The sequence below is a fragment of the Vidua macroura genome, chromosome 3 (genome assembly GCF_024509145.1).
Source record: "Vidua macroura isolate BioBank_ID:100142 chromosome 3, ASM2450914v1, whole genome shotgun sequence".
NCBI classification, from domain to species: domain Eukaryota; kingdom Metazoa; phylum Chordata; class Aves; order Passeriformes; family Viduidae; genus Vidua; species Vidua macroura.
Window position 1 is genome coordinate 51,688,515 of NC_071573.1, and position 25,482 is coordinate 51,713,996.

The 25,482-nt window shown below is 41.0% G+C and overlaps 2 protein-coding genes across 6 annotated transcripts in view; both read left to right on the forward strand.

Annotated features, from left to right (window-relative positions):
- Positions 1-6,780, forward strand: part of ARFGEF3 (ARFGEF family member 3) — an 88,281-nt gene extending 81,501 nt beyond the window's left edge. For all 4 annotated transcript variants that reach the window (XM_053973043.1, XM_053973044.1, XM_053973045.1 and 1 more), the window contains one exon: positions 654-6,780. In XM_053973043.1, the coding sequence (XP_053829018.1) occupies positions 654-845 (192 nt within the window). In that variant the 3' untranslated portion in view covers positions 846-6,780. The remainder of the gene's footprint in view (positions 1-653) is intronic.
- Positions 1,134-24,921, forward strand: SMIM28 (small integral membrane protein 28). 2 transcript variants are annotated; one of them, XM_053973047.1, is made up of 4 exons: positions 1,134-1,210; positions 8,416-8,457; positions 17,092-17,331; positions 23,715-24,921. In XM_053973047.1, the coding sequence occupies exons 3-4, from the start codon at positions 17,221-17,223 to the stop codon at positions 24,111-24,113; spliced, it is 510 nt and encodes a 169-aa protein (XP_053829022.1). In that variant the 5' UTR covers positions 1,134-1,210; positions 8,416-8,457; positions 17,092-17,220; the 3' UTR covers positions 24,114-24,921. The 2 variants fall into 2 exon arrangements, with proteins under 2 accessions (XP_053829022.1, XP_053829023.1); XM_053973048.1 differs by lacking the exons at positions 1,134-1,210; positions 8,416-8,457 and adding an exon at positions 16,070-16,115.
- The last annotated feature ends 561 nt before the right edge of the window (positions 24,922-25,482 follow it).

Below are 25,482 nucleotides of genomic sequence, written 5' to 3' on the forward strand. Positions count from 1 at the left end.
TTGCTTTTAACCCCCTGTGTTCTCAGAGGCGTGTCCATACTTTCAGTGGTCACTCCAGGTGCCAATATCCAAACCTGACCACTGATTGGTTTGACCCAACTTCCTGGAAAAAATTCACTTCCATGTCAAATCACGACAGCCAGTCTTCAGGGAAGTGTCATCAGGCATGACACTTTCAAGAGTGCTTCTATAACTGGGGCCATAGCTGCCCTTAATCCTGAGAACTGACAACCTACAGGAAACTCATTGCTTACTGTTATGGGCTGTAGCCCACCGAAGGCTTTTGAAAATGCCATGCTGCACGTCACGTTGCTTTTGTACTTAAGAATGGGGTTTTTTAATTCCAGAGAAAAATAATGGGTTCTTTTGCTAAACAGAAGCTTGCTGTTTGTGTGTCCAAGTGAACAAATCAGTGAAAGCATTAAACTTGACAGATTTTGTTCACCATGAGACAAAAAAAAGGAAAGGGTGAGCATGATACCTGCAATACAAAGTCAAGTGATTTAGGAACATTAAATTAATATGCTGGCATTACTCAGTCTGCTTCATGAGGCTGCAGCTACCAGATACCTTATTTTCTGCCTCAACCACTGGGCTCACCTATTTAGAAAAGTCTTCTAAAGAGGTTTTTTTTAAATCCAATTTCTTCATAGGCATGGACCAACATGGTGTTGACAGTTCTCAACCAGATTCAGGCTCTGCCAGACCAAACCTTCACAGCCCTGCAGCCAGCAGTGTTTCCCTGTATCAGCCAGCTGACTTGCCACGTGACAGATATCCGTGTCCGCCAGGCAGTACGGGAATGGCTGGGAAGAGTGGGCCGAGTTTACGATATCATCATTTAAACCAAGCTGTGTTCTGTTGCAAAAAGCAGAAGACATTCAAGGTATACAGCAAAGAAGTACTTGGGGTTCATTAATTGCCTATTTGTTGGTGAGAAATTAAGAAAACAATGAGCTTGTCAATTTATATTGTCTGTCCACCTGAGATTGTGTCCCTCACTCACACCAGCAAAGGAGGCAAAGCACGTTTAGAAGATTTGGCATGGCCCCAGGACCTGTCCCTAGATTAAGCTCCTACCAGAAGAGGTGCATTTCATAGCCTTCATTTTAATTCAAATTTGCAGCAGTGAGAGCCACCAGAAACTGCAGCAGAACTTCCACACTTGGAATTAGCTGTGAGTGCAACTGTCATGTGGGTGTCAAACCAGGTCAGTAAACCTATTTAACTTAGAAAATAAATAAATAAATCCAAGTCAGTGAAAAGGTGGGGTTATAGGACAAGTAAGAAGATTACATTTTTTAGGGTAACATCTTCCCTTCAAAAATTGGCATGAGAGAGGGTAGCCAAGATTGTTGTAGTAACTAAATGTGTCGCTCCTTAGAGAAAGTGGAAAGTGGATCCTTTTGTTGCTCTTATGGAGTATTGCTCGAAGAGAAATGGCACTGTCAAGCTGCCCTCTCTGCAGCACCACCCTGGCTGCCTCTTCACCTATGCCTACAGCTGAGCATTTTGCCACATGTCTAATTCCCTCTAAGGGCAAAAGGGAAGTTTGTTTTGCTCTTTCCTGTGAAGCTGTGGGGAAGACACACCACAGCAAATACCAGCATGTGCCAGTATCCAGCATTCAACTAAGCAGGGTAAAGTGTTCCAGTTTAAGCACCACTGCAGCTATTATTCTACTGGAAATTTATGTTTGCTTATGTAGAGCTGCTGTAGCCAGGAACAACCTTATCACCTTCATTAAATGTAGCCTATCACTCCACTTGGAGCTGAAGCAAGATGGAAAATGGTATGAAAGGGAGGTATATTTCCTGTTTCTCTCTCATTTCTTGTCTGCTGGTGTAAATAGAAAAGGGCAGATCCTCATGGAGGTACATCCCCTCTCCATGCAGCACTCCTATTGGGACTACCGCAATTTGCTGTTATTAATAAGAGGGAGGAGAAGGGGAAGGATTGACTATTGTGTTGTCGAATGCATATGTGATGCTTTTCACACTATACAAAGCAAGGTGTTACCTTGCTGCACAAGTTATGTCACAGCTGTTGGGACATTTCATCTCATACTCCCATGTGATATCATTTGTTGAAAATTTGTTGATTTTAATTTTGGGTGACCCTTAATGCTGTTCTCCCAAGGCTTTTAAAATATGCATGCCAACTAAATATACAGCTTCAGTCCCTGCTCCAAAACATCCTAAGAATATCATCCCTTTATGTAAGGCCTGGATTTTGCAAAAGCAACTGCTTTTTGCATCTTAAACCTGGAAAAACAGAGGGAGCCAAGAAGCTCCACTGAACAGCCATCTCCCAAGCTGCTTTGTTTACAAAGAGTCTGACACTACCCTCCTGCCTTTTCCCTCCATTGCCTACTTCCCATTTGTCACCTGCTAGTCTTGTGCAGGGAGTATTTGTCCTGTAACTTTCTGTAGTGCCAGTCATGCTGTTTCTCTTTATAAATAAAGTTCCTTTTGCTAAATTGTTTAAAGGACATAAAAATTCTGCAAAACCAGCTCTTTTGTATGACCTAATCCAACTTTATGAATTACTAATTTAACAATGTTTTCAATTGTCAATTTTCTCCCAACAGTCTTAATACTTCCTCAGGGACAGGTTAGATTATGCTTTGGTATCTGGGAAAGTAGTAGCATAGTTTGATTTCTGTTGCCATGTCTTTCTTATACATCTTTAGGTAGAGTGAAAGTGTGGTTACATTTTTTGTTAAAGTTTTTATTTAGCATTTATACAGTACATTTATTAGGCAACAACAGAAATCAGAATAATAAACAATATTCAAAGCAGCCAACTCTGATGGTTTTCATTATAAATGCATTGAATGGATGCAGGTCCTTGCTGTACTGATCTAAAACTAAAGCAAATCCCTACATTATGTAGGGGAAATAAATTTATAGCAGTACTAGTGAAATCATTCAGGACTACAGAAGAGGTCCTAGAATCTAGGAAACACCATGGTTGTATTGTGGTTGCAATACAAAATCCTTCTGTAAATCAGAAAGAAAAGCTTTAGGAGTGTCAATACCATTACCACCACCTTCCTCAAACTCATGAACACAGTATAACCTGATTAGCCACCATCTTGACCTAAAATGTAATTTCATTTTAACTATTTACACTACAAATACCACATTGGGAAATGAGGACAAGTACATTTGCTATGTTGCTGTTGGCCTGTTTTGAACTTTGTCCTTCAAATTATGCACTAAGTGCCCATTGTCACCCTCAGTGCCTCTACTCATTAAGAGCCCTCCCTAAAAGGTTATAAGTAACTTTGAATAATTCCAGAAATGTAATTTAGAAGGAGGGGAGAAGGAATATTTGAAGCAGCAATTATTTACAGAGCAATTTACAGAGCAAAGTTCAGCATGTGCTGCTCTTCCTTTTCCATGTGTGTATAAAATGCTAACCAGGTAAGGAGAGCAGCCCATGGCCACTTCAGTAACCACAACCATGAGATATAGAAGCAAAAGCTTTCTGATGCACCTTAAAAACATAAATAAAAATCAGTTGGTTCATCAGATTCTCAGCACCTTTTCTGCTAGTTTAGCTATAGACATCAGTAAGCCCCAAAGAGGTAGAATAAAAAATGTGTGATATCACCATTTCATAGGTCCTGTGTGGCCTGTTTCATGGCTCATGACTGCCAGCATGATACCTTCAGACCTCATAAAGCAAGCTTTTAGCCCAAAGGAGATGTCTGCCAGAACAGTCCCAGGAAAAGAGGGCTGGCATCAGCCTGTCCTAAGCTTCAGAGGGGGAATTCCATACACTGCACACCCCAATCATGTCCATGCTACAGTGGCTTTTCTGCTTTCTGCTTGTGAATGAGGAAGCACCTCAGTCAGTAGCAGTAGTAGTCCTTGTATCCACGTGTGTATTCACACGTGTATCCCATTCAAATCCTTACTGTTAGCTCTATAACCTCGTGTATGGCAGAATACTGGCAGCTTTACTGTTGAACCAAACAGTTGAACCTTGAGCAAACCATCTGCACAGACCTGGGAATACTTTCCTTGTACAACTCCCAGCACAGGCAACACAGCTTTTGCCTCCTCACAGATGAAAAATTTCTGTCATCTGCGCTGTGGCTTGCTCATGTCAAGGCCATGCACAGTTTACACCTGTGACTCGTAAGGTGCTTTCCCTTTCAGTTTGAGCTTCAAGTTCTGTTTAAAACTTAAACCTTTATGTAAAATTCACTGACAAATCCTCACTCAGCAAAGATAAAACCCCCCACCTCTAAGTACAATGTGCGATCTTCACCTGTACTTTATATAGCAGCATCTCAATATTGATATCAACACTGCAGAGCCCAGCACAGCACTGGCATGAAACCAAGTGGCAAACAAGTTAGAAAGCAGAGTCCAGCTCCATGTTCTGCTTCTACTTTGTACCTTTCTTCACAGCTTGGGCCCACACTCAGAATGCTGAAGCTGTCAAAATCAATGGAAGTTAAGTAGCTAGGGATCTTTAAAACTCAGGATTCAGTCCTTGAATTCTTCAATCTCTACATAGGGGTTCACAAGTTCTCAGGAAAGGGGGAGTCCTCTAAAGTTTTTTGTGTCACCCTCTCTGCTGCTGTCCTCCATATACCTCCTGCTTGAAAAATCCAAGGGAACCAGCACACAGTCCCACACAACCCTCTGCTGCAAAACTAGAACCCTCACTTTTGCACAGATCCAGCAAGCCAAAGTGATTTATTTTTGACCTAGCTCATGTGCACAGAAGACTGTTGAGAAATTGTGCATGTGGTTTGGCTGTTGTCATCTTCAGCAATCCATTTTAGAAATGCCATTTCTCAGTGCTAAATTGTTTTAATTCACAAAAGAAGTGAAATGCTTCCTTTCCACCCCCCACCCCACCCTTTTATATTAAGATGTGTCTAAGCAGGCTATTTACTCATTACTCCAGTCACAGTAATTTATGGGAAGACCTGTATACTGGTCTCATCATGGTATATGACATGAAATAGGTTTTTTCCAGTTGCTGATCATTCCACAATTGTTCAAGAAGTAAGATGATACCATCAATTTACCAAAAGAAGTTTCTTTTCTTTCAGTGTAAAGGACCAATTTACCACAGCACAGAAGCACAAATGTTGGATTTTATGCAATGTAGATAAAAGCATCTGGCAGCTAGCAATCCCTCTTCACTGAGCCTCCCTAATTTGAGCAGAGCTTCTATAGGGATATCACCAGAGGGTCTCAGCAGCCCTCACCAGCAACATGCCAGGGACTCCAGAAGTTGTACAACAGCAAGGAAGAAGTCATTTCCACTAATCCCTTCAGAATGCATACTTTATGTGTGACACTAATACGATACGAAACAAACAGTTTTGGCCAAACATTTAAAAAACCAGTAGTGCTGGCTTTTTAAAAAGAAAAAATGAAAATACACATGGCCTACGTGTGTCTACATCAGTTTTTTCACTTAGTGCTCCGAGGTCTCCAAGCTGAAAACTAAAAGCAGAGGGAAGAAGAAATGCCCTAATTCTGCAGATATTAGTAGAGCTATGCTGTATGATCCTGGATTAATGCAATAATGAGCTCGCCTGTGGAACCAGATCCCTCAAATTCCAATTTTTGGCAAAATCACAAGTTGAGGTTTGCATAGTCTACACTGCCACACTGAATCAGGGAGCTGAGTTTATGGAAAGCATTTTTGGTTAAGAAACATGGCAACAGGATCTATTCAATCATTTTACCCCAACATCCCACTTTTCAAAAGGCAGTTTATGTACTTCAGTAAATTTTGTCTGACTCCCATGGAGCATCAGGGCCCTGTTTCCTGTCCATGCATTTGGTCCATCTGGGCTGTGGTGAAGTGCCACAGTTCCACAAGCAGCAAGCTGCAGTGAGAGAGCTGAGCTGGCAGACAGGCACAGGTACACAAATTCAAGCAAGGGACAAATATCTCCTCCACAATCAGGCTGTGACACCTGAGCCCCCCACTCTGCAGAGGAAGACAGGACTGGATACCAAAGGGAGAACAGCCAGGAAGGGCAGAGCATGGTGGTGACAGAGCCCTGTAGCACACACTGTTTGCTAGAGCAGATGGGAGCACGGGATTGAGGTGTGCAATGACAACAGCAAGAACCTTCTTTCAGTTTCCCCCACTTCCTCTTCTCTGCCACTTTCCCCTCCCCCACTTTTGTCATTTTTGTGAGACTGCAAACATACTTCTATAGGCCCTTCAATTAGAACTGAAAGTAAGCCAAAGGGAGTGGACACTCCATTTCACCAAAGATCTAAGTCTTTTCTGTTTGAAAATTAAAAAAAAAAAAAAAAAAAAAAAAAAAATCAAATTTTATTTCCATGATGATGGCTGCCAGAGGAAGCATTTTACCACAAAACGTGATTCCCAGGACTTAATCTCTCTAGCTGTATATTCAAGAGGAGCCAATAGTACTTCTTAAGAGAGACTGTAAATTACCTTGTCAAACAAGTGCTTACATTGGGTTTACCTTCTGGTGAGTTCATTCCTATTTCCTATTTCCTTGGTCTCATCCATGTTTCCTCCCTCTACCTTTTTGCTCTTCTTCAGAAGAACACTTCCCCGTGTCCACCATGTCCTATTGTGCCGCTAGCTTTGTATGGTCCTTGGGTGTCCAGTGGTCGGGCAGTCACTGTCAGCTGGCTTGCAAATTGTATTTTGTGTATATTTTATTCTGACTGAATTCTGAAATGGAAATATTTTAAAACAAAAAGTATAAACTATTTATGTTGCTTGTGTTGTAGAATAAAGATGCAAATGCAAAATAAATTATGCTTTGGTTTTGTCTAATGAAAGTTATTGTACAGTTCCTGATGAAGCAAAGGAATAGAGCAGAGAAAGGGCCTGAAATACTTGGTATGTAATAGCAGGAACTGCAATTTTCATGGATGACCTTGGGAATTTAGTTACTCTGAACTGCTATGTGTTTTTGATGGGAACTGAGATCTAAACACTGACAAATTACTCCTACAGCACTTCTAGCCAGAGTCTGAGTTTGTGGGGTGGAGAAGAATGAAGCTACTGAGATAGTTAAAGGTGCAAGTATATGCCGTGCAGAATTTTGATGCATCTAGACAGGTGAAACATTTCTCTCTCCTCCTCCAGTATTCTCCCTTAAATGAGGAGAATACTGTTGGCTCTGATTTCATTAGAGATGGGTTTCTCAGAGCTCTCGTTCACAGCCAGACTTCTGTTGGGTTTTTAAGCTGGGTATTCCCTGAGCACAGACAGTTTAGATAGCACTCATCAGGTGTTCCCAGTAAACAAGTGCATGGACGCTGCAGTGTTTCATTCTACTAAAATGAGAGCTCAGCAAGGGTTCTCCCTGTCACCTACATCCCTCTTTTGATTAAAGTCAAACCAAAGAATGCTCCTGTTGAAGAAAAACCTTTAATTTAATGAAAATAATAAACACTTTCTTTACAGCAGTCACCCCTGCTTCTGTATGCAGCTAAAATTTAGGTACCGAAGGAGAATGGGTTTGCCAGTGTCCCTGTCAAGAGAATTGCCATGGGCTTCCTAAAAGCAGGAGTGTTTCAGTGACAAGACATAGCATCATACAGTAAACGTTAGGATACACCTCTCTGTGGTCAAGGATGCTACCCACAGCCCAAAAGCAAGTTTTCCACATAATCTCAAGAGGGAAAATGCAGCCAGCTTTCCACCTGGCCCCACTGGGGTCTCTGGGCATGGGCTCCCATACACTGAAGGACCATAAGGTCTGGCCTTCACTGGTTGTTACATAACAGCCTCATCAGCATGAAGGTTAAGAACAGATTACAAAGTGACCAAATGAGGTTTGTGATGCTTTAATAATCTTACACACTTCTGGCAAAAGAGAGTGTGTTAAATCCCAACCGTCAGATCTAATTTCATTCCAGGGAACTACCTTCTGCTGCTCCACACATCTCATTTAGATCCCATTAGAAAGATTTTCATTTCCTCCTAAACAGCATTCAGTAATGTGAAACAGCTAGAGAGTAAATAAAGAAAGTAATGCTCCACTATTCCACTCACTCCTTACATGTACAAATTCCCAGTTGCCTTCCCACTAATGCTGGGGTCAGGCTAGCATGGCTTCTGCTGCCACTAGACTTACCTAGAAGACACTTGGTCTTGTTCTTCTGTCGAGGAGCAGAGTGTTAAGAACACTTACCAAAGAAAACAGCTGTCAACAAATACTTCAAAAAGCAATAAAGGAAATTTTAAAAGGGACTAAACAGGCACGCCATTGAATTTCAGACATCCTCTTCACTTCAGTGGGTTCACTAAACTCATTCATGTTTTCACAATCTAGGTTTATCACTGGCTACACAGTGTTAATCTGTGTTAAACTAAATGTTAAAAGCTCCCCTGATACCAAGCCAGACTGTTTCTTAATAACTAATTTTTATTTTTTGTCAGGGTGCCAAAGGAGTCCCCAGTGTCACTATTATCATTTTACAGGTGGGATGAACAACCAAGCAAGTAAAAAATTTTCCTTGACCTCAAAACAGCCCAAAGTATCTAAACACATGCTCTGGCCTCTTGCTTATCCCAAAGTTGTAGATCTGTGAGATAATTTGGCAAGAGAGGGAAAAAAAAAAAAAAAAAAAAAAAAAGCCAGCAGCGAAGATTGTTTATAGGAGGGGTACAGAAAGGCAAACTAGAGATACCAGTGGGTACAAGACAAAAGGGAAACACACTTTGGATGTAACAGGTAATGCACAGTAGGGTTGCATAGGAGACCACTGTCACATCCGTACCCCTAAGCACTCAGATTAAAATGGGACAGTATTTTCAGTAAGCCTGCTGGAAGCATGGTCTCCCCAGGCCAGATACTTCCTAATCAGTTTTCCAGATGAAGAAACCTTTTGATCACTGAGCAAACCTATGGCAGAAGTTGAAAGAAGAAGTAGAACACGGCCAGGATTCTGTCCACAGAGCAATGTGAAATACAGGGTGATCTCTGATTTTGGAGCTTCTGGCAAAGAAGCTGGCATCAGGATAAACCTCTTAACATCTAATATCACTGTAAACAAACACAAATTGAAGTCTTTATCCAAATGCATGACACAGAGTGCTAGAAGAGTGCAGTCAGTATCCAGATTTCAAAACTCAACAGAATCCAAAATAAATCAGAACACAGGTCAGCTAGGTCCTACTCTTATACTGAAGGGAAAAAAAAAACAAAAAACCACCAGAACCCAAAATATTAGCCAACATTTTTCTGACTCCTGATAGAAATTCATAGTAATAAATCTTGATGACTTTTTGTTTTGCTTTTACAAGAGATTTGTACCTTTGCTGACCCTGTAATTGCTGGGAAATATGTATCCACAAAGGAGAGACAATACTTCTGGTTTGCCAGCTCTGAGAAAATATGCCCAACATGAAATATTTTTCTTCACTGTGGTTAGTGTGACCACTTCTGATCTCTTGTTATGTTCATTCCCTACCACAGTCAAACAAAATTACTTAAAATAATGTGGAATACTTTTCTGCCTAGCATTTATAAATTATTTACTATGTTTTTATATGTTACATTATATTCCCAGCTGACCACCTTGTATTTCAAATGAAGTTCTTTGTTCCAAAGATTACAGGGAGAGCAAGAGATCAAAATAAAACTGGGTAAGATGCTGTACTGAAATCTATCCCTATAAGTAATTTTGCCTAGGAGGTCAAAAAAGACAAATCTTCAAGCCTGAGAAACAATATTGTCAAACATAATGAGAAAGTGAATAATGGTTTTGAAAAGGTATTGCAGTAACTCATGTGAGGAGAGGAAGGTGACAAGGCTCTTGGTTGGTTTGCTTACTTGCAAAAACAATTCATCATCCCTTGAGAAAACAGGGGATTGGTTTCTGGGTAGAATTACAATGGTGGCATCACAAGCACAAGGGCCCTGACAAAAATGTTCTCTTGAAATTCCAGCTGCAGGGTTGGTCACCAGAGCAGATCTTACATCTCTCTTGCTTACATTACCTTTTCTTTTAAAAGGACACTAAATAATTGAATATCTCAATGCAGGCCCTTGTGACCAGCCCCAAACCCAAGAGAATAAAGATTATTAGTTTGCAATGCCAGGCATGAAGGTTAAAAAAAAAAAAAAAAAGGAAATATTTTAATGTAGTTTGCTAATTTTTTCTCACACATTTTCATTTTTTTAGGTAGAACTGTGCTGAGAGTAGGGCAAGAAGGATGACCACTATTGAGGGTCTGTTGGGATTGTGGGGTATATAGGGTATGCTGTGTTGTTCTAGACAACATCAGAGATCTGCAGTGACTGCAGAAGAAAAACAGGATGAGAAAGAGCAGCCTGGGACAAGGCACAAGTGCCAAATGACATCAATTTGAGTGTCTCTTTTAAAGAGTCTGAGCCATGAAACCAAGCCAGTCTGGCTGGACAAGCATCCTTCTCAAGAAGGTTACACCCTGCACATACAAAAAGTAATGGTTGGAGTCAAATAAAGCTTAAAAACCCCTAAACCCTGAAGAGCAACACCAGAACGTAAATGCCTCTAACCAGTCAGGCCTAGAGCTGCCCTTACAAGCTGGGCGCATTGTAAATGCTCACCCCTACAGGCCCCATTGCCCCTTAGCAGCCAGCTGGCTGCTCCTGCTGTTAACACACCAACTCACTTGACACAGAGTGTGAGGAGGATATGCCTGGAAAAGGGGTGAGAGGATCCCCATCTTGCAGCAGAATGAAATAACTACCTCAGATGTTCTTTTCATTATGATTCCCTTTGCCCACGACTGCCCCAAGCAAAATCTACTTTTCCGTCAAAGAGAAAATCCACATTTAATCAGCCTGGCCTTAGGCTTTCCCCTCTGTACAAGTCTGAGTGACCCTGAAGCTCCACACAGGAACAACATTTTGCATGCAGCATCAATGCAGCCCATGCAGGCTGACCTGGAATGCACCACGGGACAGACACCCTCTTCCCATTCCCTATCCAGAAGTGGGTCACTGCAGTGGATATTTTCTCAATACTCTCTCAAATGACAATATAGTCTCCTGAATTAAGGACTGCACATATGGAAGAACTGGTCAGATCATCCATTCAACCACACCAAGCCCCAGAGCAGAATCTTCTCTACATTTTGCTGCTGTTTTGACCCTTCTCGTACAATCCCTCACCTTAACATCAGCTTACTGCAGAAGGCACTTCCACATACGTCTGTACACCTTAACATCAGCATATCATTCTTGGGCTGCAGCTTGCATTTCCTAACTGAAAACCTGGCCTGTTAGTTATAAAGCTGACGCCAAGGGGAGTTTGAGCAGCTGCCACAGAGTCACACTCAGCAGCGTCACACAGCACCTGCTGCACCAACAGGACACCCCAAGGAGGAGGGCACCTGCCTGGGAGTCCCTCACTTCCCACCTGACTGGTGGGGAGAAGTTTTCCCTTTTCTCTGCCCCTTCAGGTATGCTGCTGTCCATGCATGCCATCAGCTCTGCTTTATTAGTATTTATTAACATTTATTATCATGCATTTAAGGCTAACTGACCTGCCTTTGTGTAACAAGGCTCATACCCTAAAACCTAGGCTTGACTGCAATTTTGCTGGCCAGTTGAGCCATTAACAAGTGCACTTGAGAAAACAAAGTTGTTCTCACTTCTGCAGATTTGGGGCCTTTTTTATATACAAGATTTTCTTAATATATTTCATTCCTATAGCAAACTTTTTTTCTACAGGTTGCAGGAGACTGTATCTTCTCCATAAGTTTGAAGTAAAAGTCTTTAGGTTCAAATCAGGAAATTAAACTTCAGGATGTGAGGTCTGAATTGGAACTGTACAGAAAACGTGTTTGATTTCAAGCAAAACAGTACAAAATTACTCAAAGCCTCTCAGTTGATGTTCTGTTAAATAATACAGTTCATATGGATTCAGAAGTCCACAGACAGTTTCCCACCTGCCAAAGGCCTCAACAACTGAATACAACACTGAACAAGTGTATCCTGATTTTTCAAAAGTTTAAAGCATTTAAATAATGGCAAATGAAGCGTTACAGATTAATTGCTAATGATGGGCAATATCAGGGCCTCTCCAAGTCTGTAATCAGAGACAGTAACATGTAAGAGGGTATGTTAATAACTACAGTTCTGCTCTGGAGCTGCACCTGGCTTTAAAGGGATGGCCAAGGACTTGTAAGTTAATTTGCATTTTTTTCCACTCTGATGAAGAACTGAGCTAGTTTTAGAAGCTAGAAGAGCTATTGCTTCTCCAACAGTGCTCTCCTGAGAGTGGTTCTAAGCAACAATATCAGAAAGAATAATTCCTTTGGAATCTAGAGAATAGATTTTTGGCAGCAGATGATACCAGCCAAATCAGGCTATATAAAGATATGATCATTCTTTTGTATAAAATCTACTGTGTTAGCAACAAGTAGTGACACAGGGATTGCTGTACTTGGATACAGTCTCAAGAGATATCATTCAGAGATTCACAATATTGTAGCAGAATATTGCATCAGTTTGAACAAAAAATTGAACACACCACTATGTGAGATATACAGATATGTTGAGAGTTCAGTATCTAAGGCCTGCCCAGCACTACACAAGGTCAACCATCAGGGTAAGCAACCTCAAATACAATGAGCAAGGTAAATCTTAAAAGTTTATTTTTAAAAACTCACCTGAAGGTTAGCCACACATTCACATTTCTCCTTAGAAGTTTATTTCCTTAAATTGGTGTCATGGTTTAGGAATGGTACTCCCCAGTTTAGTGCTTCCCACTGAAACTCTGAACTCCACACCACTTGCTCACCTACCCCCTTTTCCTCTTCCCTCTCAGAGGATTTGAGAGGAGAATTGGACCCACAAAAGGCAAAGATTATGGGTTGTCTTTGGGTTTGGATTACGGGTTGAGATAAGAACTATTTACTAGAAACAGCAATGAGACAAGAAAATGAACAATATTGATAATGAAAGTGTACAAAAGGGAGAGTGTGGAGCTTGACCTGACTGCAGCCACACCACCCAAAATTGTTTCTTTTTAGAATATCATCCTTATAAAGTAGCAAAATGCTTAATTTCTCACTAAGCTTATGGCAACACTTTTAAAAGCAAATGCAACCTAAAGCATAATGTGGTCAGTTAGCCCTTCAGAAATGCTGAAAATAACCCAAATCACCAGAAACCCAACCACAACACCAACCCCTCCCCCACTCCCTTCCCACTAAAACAAAGAGTTTCTATATTTTGGCTAAATAGGAATGAAGTGTCATACAGTGTGTGCTGGTGGATATACAGTCTTAAATAAAGTGGCAGACTTTTCTCTTAAATAAGAGAAAACAAAAATTCAGGGTAAGGATGACCAAATGTAAATGAAGGGGATCAAACATAGATTGACAGAAGTTACCAAAAAAGTTCCTAATAAAACCCCATAGCTCTAGGCAGAGCTATCTATCTATCTATCCATCAGATGGCTACTGCTCAGCCACCAGCACTCTGCCTTGACCACAGAGCTTTTCAGGTGTTATCTCACTCACAGAACTTTGAGGCATATTCTGTAGGAGGCAACCCTGCTCTGGCAGCAGCCTGAGGTCTCTCCCTGGCGCTCTCTCTAATGACTTTGTTTTCAGCTACCCATCTGCAGCACAGGGATCTGGGATCAATATCTCAGCAGCACCTCCTGCTGCTCCCGACTCCGAGGGGCAGTGACAGTGTGCACACATTTTGTAGCAGGGTCTCCCTGCCTCTGTTTTTACAGACTGTGAGTACATCCACCCTGTCCTCAAACACTGCTCTCCAGAACTGTGGTAGAGCTATGCCAACTTTTCTCTATCCTTTGAAGTAACAGTGGGTTTAGTAAAAGTAAAGCTAAAATCTCAATATAATGAAGATTTATCCAAAAAAGTACAAAACAGAATTGCTTAATTTCCCAAGTGAGAAGGGAATGGACAGAAATTAACACCACTCCCACCTGAAGGACACAGAAGCACCTGCCAGCTGGTTATAGGCAAAAGCAATCATGTACCACCATTACTTCTGGGGAATCTACACCTGCCAACACAGGACTGCTAACAGTGGAACACCTCACCCACTAAAATTCTAGTTTTGCATTATTCAGATTAACCCTCATACCATCCCTCACAGCATCACAGTCATTCAATCAGGGAAGTTTCACCACCACCTGTGGGCAGCAGTTAAAGAAACTGGGGGAAGAAAGTATCAAGAAACTTGAAGGGTTGTCTAAGGCACTGTGGATATTGTGTTCCCTACCAATACTGGTGGCAATATAGCCTAGAATTACACTTCAAGCCTCAAACATCTCAGCAAATCAGAGAGATTAATAATTTATGACAGACAGTTTGATCTTCAAACTGAGCACAGTGGAGGTGCCTATTTTCTGCAGTGGCTTCCTCAGAAAGTCTCTCCCTGTTTCTCTGCTAGGGCATTGGGAGTGATAATACCAACACTGCCTTAGTTAAAAACATCATGTTGGCATTGTTTCACAAACCTTTACCAAACTTTAATCAAAGTCAGTGATGCCATTCCATGTCAGCTATTTTCTCCAGATTGTTTGACCTGGCAACTTCCAGATCAAACTATTTCAAAGAACAAAGCCAGTGGAGGAGGAGAGTAGGACACTTTGTCCATGTCAAGATCTGGTGTCTCTGAACCCAGACTACACTTCAAAGTGGCAAGCCTGACATCTGGCCAAGGGCTTGGAATTAAGGACAAGCCTCTTTGCCCCAGCTTTCACATTACAGCATGCCTCAAGCTACAACGGTATTTATGAACTCCGTGTGAGAAGGAAAAATAAGTGTCTGCGAGCCCCACAGGGCTGGCAGAAATCTACACCAGATTTGCCATCACAAACACAGTCTTGAATGGCTTTGTTTCAGCTCTGCACAAGAGCAGATCTGCTCTACAAAGGCAGTGCAGCAAACGGACACCTGACCCCTGGCAGGAGAAAGAGAATATCCCAATCACGCTCACTAATCTTTCTGCTGGGTTCACTGATGATATAAAAAGCCAGAGGGACAATCATTTCTTTATATTCTAATTACCTGCCTGACAAAAGGCACTGCATTTCCCCAAATCCCCATTCGGCCTCAGCTCTACAAAGTTAAATCATTCTTATACATTTTCCAGAGGTCAAGTATTCAAAGCAGCACTTGACAAATCAGGTAAGTGAGTCATAAAAGTACACATCTTGTTTTTCTTGGCTAAAATTCATCAGCTAGAATCTAAGGATGCCAAACATGTGTTTGTACTGTAAGGAGACATATTTTTTTACTTCTCCTCATTATTCATGCACAGTCTCTAGGCAAATTTATAGCAAGCTTTTAAAAATAGCATTAATAATCTTAGGGGCTGCACTAAGACCCTAATTAGGATGGTATATGAATGTTTCCTGCTTGCATGTGAGATTATAGATTTAAGCTACACAGTCTCAAGGCTCCTTAAGGAATTAATTGTATTAACAGTGATTTGGGAAAGATGGTCATTATTCTTGCTTTTTTACAAGGTGTTGAGACATCAAGAGAAATATTTTACTATTTTGACCTGTGACCTGTTAATCCATGTTTAGGACCTGGCTTCTCAGTGGACATTATAAGTCACAGTGTAATTGCCCTGGTCCTGGTGGTTGGACACACTCACCACCTCTGAAAGTGCTTTCCAACTAGTGAGGCATTGAGGAAAGGAGGAGCTTTCTCAGAAGCATGCAAAGGCTTTGCTGAGGTGAGATTTCTAGCTTCACACAGGATCACCTCAGCAGAAACAAGAGTTCAGTTTCCAACAAATGATGTGGCTGCTTCAGCAACAAGACCAGCCTTTCATGCAATATTGTTCCACTGCTCACCTGGCAAATTCAGTAACAAAACAGGATAGATTTATCAAACTACCACCTCTCTTTCCCACAGCCATGGCTCACCTGCACGGTGAATCCTTCCTGCAAGCTGCAGACACATGGATCACAGCCAGTTTTGGAATGGGTTCTTGCAGGGCCCTCCCACTAGAAATGGCAAGTGCTGGCACCGCTGACTGCCACTGCTGGAGCTGCAGGAGCAGAGCCTGCCACTGCCAACTACACCTGCAGTTTTCTGGGAGCCGTGAACCAAAAGAAGAGTTGATGAAAAAAAGTCCAAGCAAGAAATAAGAGGTTAAGATTCTAACCCCAAGTTTCTATCATCAGTCCTAAACACAACTTTTGCTTGGAGAGATAAGCCTTGAGAAATCATAAAAAGTGCACCACAGTTGAACAGTTGCAGAGTTGAAAGGGACATTTAGCAACAGCTTTTCCCTCTGCCCACAGCAAGGCAGCAAAAGACACCTGCAGCTTTGCAGCATAAGTTGCAGGTTGAGTCAAGGTTTAACTCAGGTTAAAGACTGCTCTCTTCAGAAGTTACCACACATCAGTAAAATAAGTTCATGTTTCCTTTTGTGGATAAACAGAGTCTTCTCACTGGAAACAACTGCCATGTAACGAGTAGCCTAGAAAGCTGTTAACCTGATTTAACTGAACTGACAACTCGTTCTTACCAGAACCAATCATACACTCCCACAGTGACCAAAGCTTTCCTGGCAGAGTTCTCTCTCTGGATTTATCATTAACATCTACATCCTAACACTGCTAAATAATTCAGTACAGCATTTAGCCTTGTGTCCTTGCCTCTCTACTCAGAAAACACTTTCTTTTCTGTATGCTTCAGCAACAGGGAACAAAACCCTGCCTGGATTGTGGTTCCACCTTGTGCTGTATAACTGAGGGGGCAACCTCAGTTACCCTTTCACTCTCAACATAGAAGCATGGGTTTTATTTCTTTTATTTTGTTGGAAATAGTATTTATTAGATAACTAAATATAGAGCGTTATTTATCCACATGGAGTCATGACCATGTGGGCTTAGATTCACATGCAAATTCCCCTTTTAATAATCCTAATGCAGGGAGTGCTCCAATCAGAGCTATCAGCCCCAGCTCCCAGATACCTGATGCCAGCTTTGCTGGTAATGTAGGCCACCGAAGCAAATCCAGAGAGATTGAGTTGGAAAAGGAGAGAGGCTCTGAGATCTATTTGCTTGGCTTCCTGACGACGAGGGGGTGTCTAACTTCTTTTTTTTCTTTTCCACTGTAAAGGGGATGTCGTTTAAGAGAGATCATTAGCTGCAAGCAGCCTGGCTGGGTCAAGGCTGGGAGGCGGAGACGCAGTTGCAAGCAGCGAAGCAAGGTGGAGGCACGAAGACAGAAGACCAGGTTAATGAAAGCATGAGGTGGCTCTTGGGCAGCAGCTTGAAAAATTTTGGACATGCTGACAGGGGAAACTATGACTGGCTAAACAGTGAACCAGGTGGGCCACTTCTGGAAACAGAGCTTCAGGTCTGTACCCCCCTGCTCATCTCTGTGGCACGTCCTTTGACTTTGCATGTGTGTGTATGTCTGTGTAACGCCTCAGTGTAGAGCACAGAGTAAATCCCTGGGTATTGGGATGTATCAAAGCAGTACTGATCGATTACATAGAGTCGGAGCATTTCTTTATTGCTGTTAAGTCATTTTAAACACATTTGTGGAAGAGAAAAACATTAGCTAGAAAAATTTTGCTGGGGTGGCAGGTAAGGAAGTTTAATTACTTCTTTTAAGTGTAACGCATCCTTGATTTCCTTTCTGTTAAAGGCGTGTTTACGCTTTGCATCTGGTCCCGTGAAGCCTTTCTGCAGCTGTTGCGAGTCAGTCGCAGGCAGCAATGAACTCTTGTTCCCTAAGCTGTGTGCTGATTACTTCTGCAAGAGAGGATCACATGCAGCGAGTGGGGGGAGGGAAGTAGCCCCCAGAGATGAAAACACAGCCTGCTTTCTGGCTTTGTCTGGGATACAGCAAAAGGATTTCTCTGATCAAAAATAATAATTTAAGGCGCACGCGCTTCCTCAGTACATGTCCGAAGCATGTTGCATTAGCAAATGAACTGGCCACACTACTCAGCCGATATAGATAAAGTGTACTGTTGCTAAATAAATGGGGGTAGGAGTGTCAAAACAGGACAAAAAGTAGTCCTTAAATGTCACCACGATTTTAAGAAAGTCTGCCTCACTGGTAATGTTGCCAGCGTTAGAATAGCAATGGCAATGTCTTCACACCTTGAGACTGCTTTTATCTGACAGTGAGAAACAAACAGCATCACTAGAGTCACTTTCCAACAAGTATTTGAAAATTCTGTGTAAATCCAGGCTCACTTCTAAATTACCTGTCTTTACTAATGGATACAAAAGCACATAAAAATGTTTTTCTATTTGCCAGTGTTACAGGATTTTGCTTTTTACAAGCAGTAATAAATCTTCAAGAAGCAGGATAGAGCTTGGAAAAGAACCTATGGGGGGACCACACCCTAATGACTTCAAAGCAGACTTTGTTCCAAATCCACTTAAAACATTTCAGAAGTATCAGTTTCCTGATTCAACTTCAAAAGATATTAGTATAAATATTGGCTGTATTAACAAAAATTAATTTAATGGAATTCTAAGTATGCTAGCAAATCATTAACAACATAATAAATCTTAGCACAACTCAATCACTTCAATAGGAATTTCAGTAAGCAAAATAAACTTTAATTTTTCCATCCTCACACAAAAGCTTCCTCATGTTTTGCATTATGAGGTCATTCCCTCCCAAGGCAGATACTACCCCTCTTTTGTTAGACACGTAGCTCAGCTCCAAGCCCATTCCTTTACTCATCATGGATATACCACACAACTCAGCCACACTCTGCCTTTTATTCCTTTACCAACAGGCACAAGTAAAAGCTCATCTTAACTGATATGGGTCACATAATCTGTAAGCTGGCAACTGTACATGCTCAGCATGTTCAAAAAACACAGGCAGACAGAGTACTAATGAAAGGCTTTACTCCTTCCAGTATGTGCTCAGTGGTTGGAGGAAACTGACCCCCTGCTTCAGTCCCTACAAATATATAAACAAAAGGAGGAGAACTAACAATGTCCAAACTATCCTACTAAGAATTAGTTCTGGGAAAACAGGACTTTTTAGAAATATGATCCCTTTTACTTCCATGCTCTTTTCTGCCTCTCTCTATTTTAAAATGGATATTTTCCCATATTTATGTGTCTGTAACTTATGTCATGCTGGAACTGAGATCCTTATTTTTGTCACTTACAAATCTGACAATAGATGCTTGTGATGACACAGGCAGAGCACGCTGATCTCCAATGAAGCAGCATCAAACAAAACCAGTCAATTAATAATTCCGTCAGTCACTTCATATGCCTGGTGTGGAAACTTTCAGATGTAAAACAGTAGAGAATTTTACCTTGAATATGTTCTGCAGCCGTATTACTTTCAATTAATGAAGATTGAGTTTGATTTCTAGAAATTTTTATTTTCCAGTTCTGGCAGCTATTCCAGATACCTATACACAGTGGTGACTTTTCGAGTTCTAGAGCTTCAGCTGCAGAAGTTAGTTTTAGGCTAGTTTAGAACTAGTTTTAGACTTTCAAATTTTTTCTTAAAGTGACTTTTGATTCATTGTATTAAAATGATTCCTATTTTTAGTGTAATTTTTTAAATGCCTATTAGATTTTCCAATTCTTTATGTCAAGATCTTTGCAACATTCTTCAGTAGCCCTTTAGGCATTCATTGCAGAAATGGAAACAAAACTATAGAAAAAAGAGGGACTAATATTGATTAATTGTCTCCTAATACATTTGATATATTTATATGGATATACATACAAGAGGTCCATCATCGTCCTTTTGGAACTATATCTCAAAGTAAAATCAGTCCATGTAATGTTTGGCAGGAGGCAGCATCAAATGGAAATATAATTCCCTGTTCAGGTTCAAAAGATAGGTTCAGGGCATCTGTGGGGCAGTAGTTATGAAAAATTATTTCAGCTCAAATAATACATTATGTAGCCTACAAATTACTTCTCCCAGATAGGAAAGTCTTAAGATTACCTGTGTTTAAACAGTTATGAGCACTCTGAAACACAGACTGAGGAATACTGGTCTTTATTGTCACCTGTTAACATACAGAAAAAGTATGAAGCTGAGTCAGGGGAGGTTTAGGTTGCATATGAGGAAAACATTTTCATTCAGAGGGTGTTTGGGCCCTGGAACAGGCTCCCCAGGGCAGTAGTCACAGCACCAAGCCTGACAGAGTTCAAAAATAATTTGGACAATGCTCAACGTTACATGGTGTGGCTCTTGGGGTGTCTTGCACAGGGCCAGGAATTGGGTTTAATGATCCTGATCAGTCCCCTCTAACTCAGCATATTTTATAATTCTATAATATTGCCTAATTCTTAATCCTATCTGCTTTACATGCCACTAATTTGCATATCATAGTAAAACACACTTACTGTTCTTCCACAAGTATACAGTAGTCATGAAACAAAAGAACAAACTAAACAAATTTATTATGTCTTCTTTTGCACACATTACTATTTATTAATAGGTATAATTACCTATTACAGAATAGGTAGCTACCAGACTCTGGTTATTGTGGTTAATTTGAAATAGAATACGATAAAATAGGAGTAGTTCAGTTGGAAGGGGTCTGCAATGAAAACCTAGTCCAACCACCTGACCTTTTTACAGAGTATATGAGAATATGGGCTGCTTTGTAATAACCTGTGCAATTTTTGTCCAGATCCCACAGTGAAATTAAATACTTGCAGGTTCAGGGCACTGCCTCTTCACCTTCAGAGACAGCAATAGAGGTGCAGAATTTCTGCAGACCATACCCAAGAATCTCAACCCAGGCACTCAAACCAACGAATAACCCACAAGAAACACCTCCACTGATCTGTCTTGCGCATTCCCTAGAGCATTTGGTAGCAGAGACAGAAGAACAGCTCCCCAGGAGAACATCTGCTTTACCACACAAGCAGGCAGTCCTCTCTCTTCCCACAGTCTTCTGACTCAGTCACTGCATACTCTACACACCCTGCAACACGGTACCCTGAGGTATTGTGGTGTTCATCTCCTTCCCTAAGCAATCCATCACAACCCTCAGGAGGCACTTTGTGCACAATAATGTAATTAAAAATTATATGCGTTGCAGAGCAAATTAAGGATTTTACAGATTTCAAAAATGCTGGCATTTATTCAGGTTTGAGAGCTTGATTTTGCAATTTTAGATGTAGTGCTATAGGTTACTCTTAGAGGGCCTTTAAACAAGAAGAGTTTTCAGGCTAGTAACCCACTGATACCCTAAGGTGTCCTTTTGTGGCTACTTCACAGACTGTTGCCATATGAGCTAGCTCATACTACAAATAGTTGCACTCCTTCCATTCTTTTACCATTAGATGCAAACTGTGCCCTCCAACAATTATATATTTTGCACATTTCTCTTAATAGGTACTTCATTGCAAGGCCCAAGATCTCTGGGTTCCAGTCAAGGCTTTGGGGCAAAGTATATTTCCCTGAGACCCAAGACCATTTGTTGATTCCTTCCATCAAGCTTAACTTTTCCTTCCCTTCAGAAGTCCAGTATTTGTAGGAGGCCATGTCTTACAGCCCTAATTCTTGCCTGTGTTTCTACCAGCATATGAAGGATACACTGTCCTTGGCCATTATTTAACGCACAAATATCTTTTCAGTGAAATTTCTAGGGAAGCTGCACTGAGTTTAAAAGATAATTAGGGTGTTATATACCTTTTACTAATCTCATGTAGGAAACACTGGCAATCTCACTCTCTGTCCTCACAAACCACCAGAATACTGTACAACTCAGATCCTAAGACCATCACTTAACCTGGATGAAAGCCTGCTTCCTACAAATTAAACCCAAAATTTAGACTTTGATTTTCAAAACAAACTCTTCACTGATCAGGAATAAAGCTATCCATTATAAGCTCAGCTCTTCTCAATATTTACTGTAAGAGTATTGATAACATATCAGTATCAGTGAGTCTCCACATACATAGAGTACTGAAACATAATACTGAATGCTTTTTTCTCATTTTCTCTTGAAATGTTTTATGCATCTCATAAGGCACACTAAAAAAGCATTAACAAACTTTAAAAAAAATCCCCTCATTTTTAAGAGATTATTTAATGCCTGCATTGGAAGAACAGCTGGAACAATTTCTTCCAATTCTGTTCTTTCCTGTCACTTATAGAATGGTCAGGTAAGACAACAGCTTCTATAGCCAGAAAATCTTTAATAAATAATAATCTTTAATAAAAAGTATCAAGAAATATAAAATAGTTCTTTAATATGCATTTTTTTTGGGTAAAAGACCATTGGAGAAAAATAGCTTAATAGCTAATCTGCAAAGGTTTCAGTGTATTCTAAAATAACTTTAATGCATTTAGCTTCAGACCCACAATACCTTCGGGAAAAAAACAGAAAAGCAGTAATCTTCCCTACATTATTTGTTAGGAGTCAATGCCTAATTACTTTATTTTTCTTAGGCATGGCCACATAATAATAATTTCATAATATGACAACAAAGCAAAGAGGTTACAAATGACTGGTAGATAACTAGTTGAATGTAGATTACAGTGTGATTTTGTAGCTAGAAGAATGACTGTGATTCCTGGAAGAATGAGAACAGAAAGTTTTTGTAGACTAAGAAGGAAACTCTGGAGTTACTGTTCTTTTCACAAAGCCTTTGCTGCAAACGGCCAGTTTGCATCCCTGCTTCCAAACCCTTTGAGGAAACAATCACTCAAGTTCTCCTAGCCTGAATGGGCACCTTCACTCAAAATAAAGGAAATCTGATCCATTGACCTGTTTAGCCTCACTATATAAATGTGAGAAAGCCACCTCACAGCATTAGTCAAGAGCTTACAAAGGGAATGACTTGATAAACAGCATTATAGGGTTTGGGTTTTCCTTCTGCCCTAGACTATGAATAAGACCCAATTATTAGAAGATGGAGTCAGACTGGAAACATAATATACTAAATTTTAAAACTGAATCTAATACAGCATAAGAGCACAAATGGCTTTATTGCTTTTTCTCATAGCTTATGACCCCAGTTAACATTACATCACAATTTAAAATCTGTGGGACAGAGGTCTTTTGTGCTACATTTTGCAGAAACAAAGCTGACACAACAGTCACAACTGTTATTTCTCTTACACCAGAAGTTCTTTTTCCATAGTTCCAAACAGGGAAAAATGATTCTTGGATCACTGGCAGAGCAAGCTCAAGAGGTCCAGTCCAAGCTGTCCTGTCCAATAAAAACACCGTGTTTTATTTGGAACTGGCCTGTGAGGTTAGAACAGGTATTGTAGGCAATGGGCCCTGTTTGAAAGGGCTAGTTGTTGTAATATTTGTTCTTTGTACAGTTTTCCAAACACAAAGAAACACCAGATGGTGGATCACCAGCCTTCTTCATCTGCAATTCAATGTTCTCCCAAATTTTAAAAGCTCAACCGATCTCCTGCAAAGTTGACTGGTCCCACTATAATCCATGAGTAATAAAATGTCATACAAAATTGCGTATACTTCCAGGCTTTTGGGGTTTTTTCCCCATTGGAGACAGGGTTTTCTAAAATTCCAACACTCTTTACAACTTCTCTGGGTTTTTTTGTCTCTGGTTGTAATTTGCTTTAATTGGCCAATAAGTAGAATTCATGAGTCTGCAAAACATACTGCTTGATTGATACTAGTGCAGAGAGAAAGAAATTTGGAAAAGCAACTGCTATGTCATAAGGCAGAGATGGGGAATGTGGTTTTGCTCTCAAATTAAGAGATCTCCAGGAATCCAACAGTCTTCCTATTTGCTTGGTTACAGAGCAGACAACAGACAAGTTCAACCAAAGACGACATAGAACCATTTCTGTGTATCATATTGCCTGCCACCATGATGCTCTTCCTGGCATTCCTGCTGCTCTTCCTGTACCGCCGTTGCCAGCGCCCCGCTCAGCAGGGGCAGATCTTCAGCATCGACCTTCCTGAGGCTCTGCCTGAGCACGATGTGTCCAATTTCCTTTCTGCGCTGCCCTGGAGCAGTGAGCAGAGCTTCCACTACTCGACGCTGCTCCCTGATGCCACATTCCTGTCTGTGTGTTTGCCTCCATCATACGAGGAGGCCACAATGAAAACTTCTGTGGAAGAGGCTCACACTGAGCTCTCTCCAGACCCAGTGCCTCCTTATGAAGAGAGCATGCTGCAAACCAGCAGCACCAAATAAACTTCCTACAGAAGCACCTCAGCTGAAGCATGCAGCACAAAGGTAGAACTGCTATGGCCTTTAAAATTTGTGAAAAGATTCCAAATGAGGCACAAAACCAATGAATTTATGAAGGAAGAAACTTGAAGTAACAGGGACTGCATCTCTTCACCTCATCCTAGGATTCCCTACCTTCCATTTGTGGCAAGTGAACACACGGTGTAGCACCAAGTCCAATCCAGACTGGTAACATGGGGATTCTAGTTAACAAACATGTCATGCAAGGATTAAACTTAAGGAAAGCTGGGAAGCTCTTCCTCTGTAATCCCTCAGCTACAATGAAATGTCAATAATGCTATAGATTCAGCAATCACAAAAAGGGCTTCTAGCACGTACATATTCCAGTTTGGGGTTTTTTTTTCTATTTTATGCATTTATATTTAAATGAGTTTTTGACAAGCTGAGTCGCTCAGTCTGTGTGTGTTTACATCACATCGTTCTGCAGTGCTCTGGAATGACCACAACAGCTCTCAGGAAAGCAAATATATAACCTCTACAAAATTTCCAGTAACTGTCCCCAAAGGTTCAAATGTGCACTGTGAATAAAGGCTGTCTTTTCTCACAGTTGGACAATGAGGACAACCAGCAACCAGAGAAGACCTGATTGTTCTAGGTGAGGAAACCTCCATGCAAGAGCACACTCACTCTGTTGCTGCAAGCTGCTTGCCAAGGTCTGCAAGGTCCCAGCATTCCAGACTACCCGCTTGACTTATTTTCCATGTCTAAAATAATAAACCATGGGACTTACTTGGTGCGGTGTGTAAAGGAGTTGGGAAAAATTAATAAAACCAAATGCACCAAAAAAGCCCTGATCTGTATTTCAAAACAGCATTATAATCCCTTCCCCTTCATCCCTAGGGCAGGATGAGGCTAGTTCAAGTGTGTTGGTGGCAGTGGTTCAGAGGGTTTGCTTATGCTTTCAGAAAATGATGTATGTCATCTTTAATTCTTTCTTACAGGTTAGCATTTTCGCTAGGTTGATAGATGCTCTTGTTACAGAAGGTGGCTACTACAGATCCTGACAGCCTCAAAAGTTATGCTGGCAAGCCACAGACAAATGTAGTGCCATGGAATAGCTGACACCTGCAAGGAAGAAACTGTCGTAGCAGCTGGTGCAGTCTTGGTGTAACTTACAAACCCAAAGGCTTGCACTTGGTGATTTCAACAGCTGTCAGGAGGTGTCAATAACAGCCAGTCCTGCTTTACAAACTTAGCACATTCCTTAAAACAAAAACAACGCAGTAACAGAAGAAAAAATCCTCACTGTACAGCAGAAGAAAGGCCACTTTAGAGCTGCAAGGTTGTTGAATTTTGTGTTATGTCAACAGTG

Coding starts and splice junctions, on each gene's coding strand:
- SMIM28 (XM_053973047.1), top strand. CDS start 17,221: ATGAGGTGGCTCTTGGGCAGCAGCTTGAAAAATTTTGGACATGCTGAC. Junction 17,332..23,714: donor TTCTGGAAACAGAGCTTCAG/GTCTGTACCCCC, acceptor GCTTGGTTACAG/AGCAGACAACAGACAAGTTC.